This window comes from Centroberyx affinis, unplaced genomic scaffold, assembly GCF_046629955.1.
Source record: "Centroberyx affinis isolate AG114_WGS23_722 - 3 ecotype Tasmania unplaced genomic scaffold, CSIRO-AGI_Caff_v1 ptg000549l_1, whole genome shotgun sequence".
Taxonomy (NCBI): domain Eukaryota; kingdom Metazoa; phylum Chordata; class Actinopteri; order Beryciformes; family Berycidae; genus Centroberyx; species Centroberyx affinis.
Window position 1 is genome coordinate 424,630 of NW_027279194.1, and position 6,220 is coordinate 430,849.

General features: G+C 43.5%; 2 protein-coding genes across 2 annotated transcripts; both read right to left on the reverse strand.

Moving 5' to 3' along the window:
• Positions 1-211: 211 nt before the first annotated feature.
• LOC139642963 (galanin receptor 2b) lies at positions 212-4,360 on the reverse strand. Its single transcript, XM_071518063.1, has 2 exons — positions 4,352-4,360; positions 212-1,132 (listed from the first exon to the last, which is right to left on the reverse strand). Exons 1-2 carry the CDS (start codon positions 4,358-4,360, stop codon positions 212-214), a joined length of 930 nt encoding a protein of 309 aa, XP_071374164.1.
• Positions 4,361-4,416: 56 nt separating this feature from the next.
• Positions 4,417-5,955, reverse strand: pthlhb (parathyroid hormone-like hormone b). Its single transcript, XM_071518064.1, has 3 exons — positions 5,898-5,955; positions 5,533-5,651; positions 4,417-4,831 (listed from the first exon to the last, which is right to left on the reverse strand). Exons 2-3 carry the CDS (start codon positions 5,634-5,636, stop codon positions 4,417-4,419), a joined length of 519 nt encoding a protein of 172 aa, XP_071374165.1. The 5' UTR covers positions 5,637-5,651; positions 5,898-5,955.
• Positions 5,956-6,220: the final 265 nt, after the last annotated feature.

Consider the following 6,220-nt stretch of genomic DNA (forward strand, 5'->3'; position numbering starts at 1 on the left):
TTGAACACATGGAATACATTTTCAAAGTAACCAACCCAACACTGATTATTATTTAAGGTTTTTTGATGTAAAAAAAAACAAAAAAAACATAGAATATATAATTCAGAGTATTGTGCACAAAAGCAGTTGATTCGCATAAATATTTAATTTAAAAACTCTCCCTGAATGTTGCCAGGTGTTTTCCTGATGCCTGAGTGAAGCCAGCTGACGTCTAGAAGCTGTCTGTGGTGACGCTGATGACCTGTGGGTGCACCCTGTTCCTGTTGCAGCTGAAGAGCCAGGCTGCCCTCCTGTGGCGGTAGCGCTTGGACAGCAGCACGTACAGCACCGGGTTGACACAGGGGTGAAGGTACTGCAGCACAGTGCAGGTGAAGTAGAACATCTCCCAGGCCTGGCCGTGGCGGTACAGCCCCAGGTACACACACAGCTCCAGCACATAGCCGGGCAGCCAGCACGCCGAGAAGGTACCGGCGGCCAAGAACACCATGACGGAGGCGCGGCGGGTGTTCCTGGCGCTGGCCACCGACATTACAGGGCTCTTGTGGAGAAAAAGAGCCAGCCGGACATAGTTGAAGGCGATGACCAGCATTGGAACAAAATAGTAGAGTACAAACTGGCTCAGGACCACCTGGTAGTGGTGCTCATGAATGGTTGGGAGGCAGAAGGTGAAGTTCGCCAGGCTCGGGCCCACGCTCTCCTTGGTGGCAAACATACGCAGAGGCAGGCTGATGAAGAAGCTGAGGGCCCAGACCAGGACGAACATGAGGATGACCAGGTCCATGGTGGGCGGCTGGTACGGGTTGGTGATGATCATGGCGCGGGTCACGGACACGGCGCACAACGAGTAGGTGCTGGCCGCCAGGCTGAAGGCCAGGAGGAACTGGTAGACCTTGCAGGAGGTGTCGCCCAGAGGCCAGGAGTGGCTGACGGCGGACTGCAGGGTGAAGGGGATGAGCAGCAGGGTGAGGAAGTCCGCCAGAGTCATGCTGAGCAGGAGGATGTCGAGGCGGTTCTTACGCAACGTGTTGTACTTGGCAAACAGAGAGAAGACCAGCAGGTTGGCACAGAACCCAATGCCAAGGATCACTCCGCAGGTGCAGGCAAAGATCAGCCCATAGGTATTGGGAACAGCCTGTGTTACACCAAACTCATATTATCACCGGTTTGACACTACTTTTAAGATAGGACAATTCTAAAAATGTGTTTTCTGTCTGACTGATAAAACAACCAAGTTAGATATTGTATCTTTTCAGGAGCTGAGAAACACAGCCTTGTTTTTAGCTTGGCCACAATGCATTTCTGAGTTTTTCCAATAGCATTTGAAGGGGTTTCGTAAACCCAAGAATGGTAGAAAACATAAAAATCACCAAAATTGGAGTTACAAGGTTTTCACATGACAACAGCAATATGGTAGACTGCTAAGAAACAATATGTCATTTAATTAGTGTTTTGAGACATAACTGACAACTAGACTTTACTGCCTTTCCATTTATACTGCCAATGAAAAGGTAGAGGTACTTGTTTTGTCACAGTACACAGCATATATATCCTTTTTTAAACCTCTCAACTCTTAACAACCCTCCCTAATACTCACCATTGTCTTTCTTCAGTGCAGTGTCTCCTGGCTCATATCTGAGAGTGTCCTATCCTCATACGGTAAATTGGAGTATTCTGTTTTAACGGTGTGACCTGTATCCATCCTGTTAAACTTGACAAGAGAAGGGAGAGGTCTCAGCCTCTCAGGATTCATTACAACTGTGACTGCTGAATGTGGAGGGAAGAAAGGCAAACATCACTTGGGTCAAATTGATTCTGGTCGACTTGCTTTAAAGAGAAAGGGCCTCTGTCCAGTTGCTGAGAAGTAAATCAGTGATCTAGACTTTTGTTTTATTTTTGTTTTATTATAAGATCTGTATCTGTATTATAAGTACTAATTGCAATGTGCATTTTTGTTGGTTTTCTTGTGTATGCTGAATTTGTGTGATTTTGTGTTTTATATTAGTACTGTATATAGTGTGGTTTATTTCTTAAGTGGAGAAACACACTCACACACCTTCACACTATATATCTGCCTGTGTGTATGAATCTTTCTGGGACTAAATTGTATATAGAAATGCCTTCTGGACTGAAGCTGCCTTGCTGTTTATAAGAAGTTTTACTGACCTTTCCTGACCTATTACATTCATCGTAAATATCTCCCCTCTCTCTATGGAGATGGTTTGTGGGATGTGTACGTACCGTACAGAGAGTATATTTCAAAATCAGCACCTTTAACCACCATAAGATGGATACTCTCCAAAGGAAAAAATGACCTCTCCATTGATTGCGTTCTCCGTGTCTCCCCTGGAGTTATTAATGCCTCTCCTGTTGTTAGATTGATTTCTTTGGTGTGAGCTGCAGGCTCCTGATGGCGGCTTTATCAGGCTATTCCACAGCATTTATGACTCTGTGTCAGCTAATGGCCCTCGGTGTACACTGCTGCTCTTAGCACAGGATATAGCTGACACTGATGCATTTGCTCTCCCCACCATTACCATGTCTGGACCGCTCAGTCGGTGGCTGTTAAAAATGCCACATGTTCTCAAGTGCGACATAAACAGCCTCGTTCTGTGCTGTCCGTGCCGAAAAGTCAACAAAAACATTGATGTTTTTTTTTTTTTCTAATTCACCACCTTTGCACCAAATAAAAATATAACAAATTCCCTCTGACCTAACTCCTGTTCTTCTTTTTTCTTTTCCAAGTACTTCTATGTGATACTCTATTGATCTCCAAAGCAGAAATCCCCCCCACCCCACCCCCTCCACAGTGAAGTCAAAGGTCAGGATCAGCCACACAACAGCGCCAGTCTCCCTAAGGTCTCTCTACTCACTATGCCACCCTGCTGCCCTGTTTTGTTTTGGGGGTTTTTGTCTCTTACATTTTAAGTGTAACAGGTACAGTGACCCAGTGACCCCCAATTTGGAACAATCTTGATACCAAATTGTGTCTGAAATCAGCGTAAAAGTCATATACACAGCAAATTGTCCAGTGTTAATGAGTGTTGGTTTTTCAGAGACAATTATTTGGAGTTGAAAGTGTTGATTAGAGGGTTGTTTGTCTAGTCATAGAGTTGATCTGAGCTCTGGGACGGATGTTCAAAACTAAAGTGTTAAAATAACTTATTTTTTGGACTATTAACACTGATGATTTTGCACTGTACAGTTTATGTAAGGTACAGTGTAGTAGTTACACTTGTCTACTGCATCTCAACAACACTCTCAATGCTAAAATAGGCTAAAGTCCATGTTCTTATTTAACTTTACATTCATCTGCTTTGTAATCACTCTATTGCATTTTAGCATCATTTTATGTACAGTGTTGTAAGAAATACAGAGCAGCCACATCTATACTGTTACCAAAATACCTTTTTTGGATAGAGCAGGGGTCAGAGGTCAGTCCCCACTGGGGCCACCCTTGCTAAAAATGTACATGTATGCACTCATGGTACTGTAAGGCACTTTGGATAAGTGTCCATCAAATGGCATATGCTAACCAGATATGCTAGTAAACAAAGACACTACAAATCAAATTATTTCTAATGGCTACATTTTTAATGTTTGATTATTTGGAAACATGTACAGTATGTCCTCAGTGCAAGTGAAGAACTTTAAATGAGTCTGACAGCCCCTGACTTGGGCTTTTTCTATAAAAAATAAACTATAATGTAAAATGATGAGAGTGGGTTTGATGAAGCATCCAATAAGTTACAAGTCCATGAGGGATCTAAGGTGGGAAAAGAAAAGTATGGTCATCAAAAAGAAACATCAAATCAAAAATCAACCACAAGAGAACATGTACAGGATATAACTAAAGTGCATTATGGAATTTAGTCAGCAGCACCATGATACATTCACAAAATAAATACACACTTTAAACATGAAATAAATTATGGCAGACCAGTTCTAATAGATGTATTCAGTGAACAGTTCGTCATGATTGTACGTCCACAATTAGTCAGTACATGAAGAGCCAACCAAATAGCAGACCACTCAGCATCCCAATTTGTGTGAAGTTACACTATGTACAGACAATAAATATTTTCCTCCTAAGCTCTACTTGTGCACACAACTGGTTAGAGATTAAACCATATGGCATTGTTTTGAAGTAACTCAGGGTTATAGAGGCATATAGATTAGCCCAAATAAATATGGATCTAAGAGGATGTTATGATGATAGTTCGTAAAACTCCAGGAAGTATGAAATTGTATTAAAACACAAAAATACAAACGTAGCGGATTATAATCATACAAGCAAAGCCCCAAGGCCGTAATATGAAGTGACTGAGCGAGCCGTGGGTTGAGTCTCTCACACCTCAGTCATGCTGAACCTGTGTCAGTGTCTTAGTGCAGCACCCAAAGGCCTTTTTTTGCAGTCTGTCACCCGGGGTACTGTGTCCTTTGTGGCTCCTTTGCTGTGACCGACCTCGCCCTCCTCCGCTTCTTGTCGCTCTCCCTCCGCCGGCCTAACCTCACCTTTTTTTTCCTCTTGGTGGCCACCTTCAGCGGCTGGTCCTTGTAGGCCAGAGCCTTGTTGGTCTCCTGGGGCAGGTTAGCGCCCTCCCTGTCCAGCCTGAACCTGAGGGGGAGGTTCTTGGTGCCCCCGGGGGGCTTCTGGCGCAGGGCGCTCCCGCTGAAGGTGTGGCCGGCGGTTCTGCTCTGTAGGGGCGGGGCTCGCTCGCCGTCGGCCGTGTGCACCTCCTCCAGCAGCTCCTGCAGCCACATGCGGCGCTTGAACTCCTGCAGGGAGCGGCCCTTGTCGTGCATCAGCTGGGCGTGGCTCACTGACCGCCTCCTGCGAGCATGGAGGAGAGGAGTCACAGGTCATACTCAGATCTACATGTTGTAAAGATAGAAAATAGGCTGTAGAAAAGCTTCATATGTTGACTAGATAGTAGCATCCTACAATAGCATCATGCATACAGCAACTAGGGTAGTAAGTTAACTTTTCTTTAAGATTGCCAATAAGAGAGAGTTTTTTGTGTGAATCAAACGCCAATACCAAATTTCTGAATCAATACCAACAAAAACTTCCACACATCTTTTTTTTATATGACTTTGCTGTAATGTTTTATGTGACACCACAGTGTAGAGATTGTGTCTTGAACTGTTTTATAAGTGCTGGCTGCTGAAATTGAAGGTCATGATCCTGAAAGCCTCAGTACAGTAGGTGGCAGCATAAACGAGATTTCTGAGAGCCGCCAACAGTCTGAACTCAAGAACCCATAAAACCAATGTTAGACTTAGTGTCTCCTATCCCTTTCTTTTATCTGTACTCACAGACTGTGGGTGTGTGGTCTAATTGTAAACAGCAAGAATCTTTCAACAATTTTGCTCCCATGTTTAGGTGTTTTCTAGTCTCTCATTTACAAAGTTCAATATTTCACAACTTTTGGATCCATTCATTCTTTTCCTGTTCTTTTACAGTGTTGAGTTTGACAGAGAATAACAGAGGTGCAGTTAATGCAACAAAAATAACAAAAAAGTATAACTCACGTTCTGCTACTAAGTGCATCAATTGGCCTCCCATAGAGAGTCACTGGGGAGCAAAGCAAGAACACAGCAAGGCTCCACTGATGGAGCATGGCTATCGAGCACATCCTGCAACCTACGATCTGCAGAATACAAGACATGTTACTCTAACATTCACTTCAACAGCAAGAATCACCTCCTGCATGCATGAATCCAGACTTTGTTTTAGACACAAATGCTTAACAGCTACTCTGCTATTTAACAGTTTATGGTACCAGCAGTGTAGACAGTCCAAAACATTACACTATAACTAAGGACATGAATGCTCCCACCTGGCATTACTTGTGTCAATAAAAGTTTGTTAAAATGAAGAAGTGATAGAGACTTACATGTGGTGAATCTTTAGAATGAGAATCCACAAAATGGTCAGTCCACAAGTTCTTAAAAAGAGATCCTAAAAAATAATAATAATAATAAAAACAAAAAATTATACTGCCAAATACAATTTGGCCAAATCAAAAATTCTGTCCAACTCCATTGGTGCGAGGGCAGTGTGGGGAAACCCCCTGTGAGTCTGCTCCATTCAGTTGCCTCCCAACAGTGTGTGTTGAGCTATTTATTTCTCCCCAACGTCCCAATGAAAACAGAGATAAAGATAGAAAGAGCAGCAGCAGCCCATCAGCTGCACTGCTGCCACACCACCCGGTCCTTC

Bases quoted from the DNA above. Each gene is read 5' to 3' on its own strand.
- pthlhb (XM_071518064.1), bottom strand. From the start codon at position 5,636: ATGTGCTCGATAGCCATGCTCCATCAGTGGAGCCTTGCTGTGTTCTTG. The intron at 4,832-5,532 runs GTGAGTTATACT...CCATGCTCGCAG, and splicing joins GATGCACTTAGTAGCAGAAC to GAGGCGGTCAGTGAGCCACG.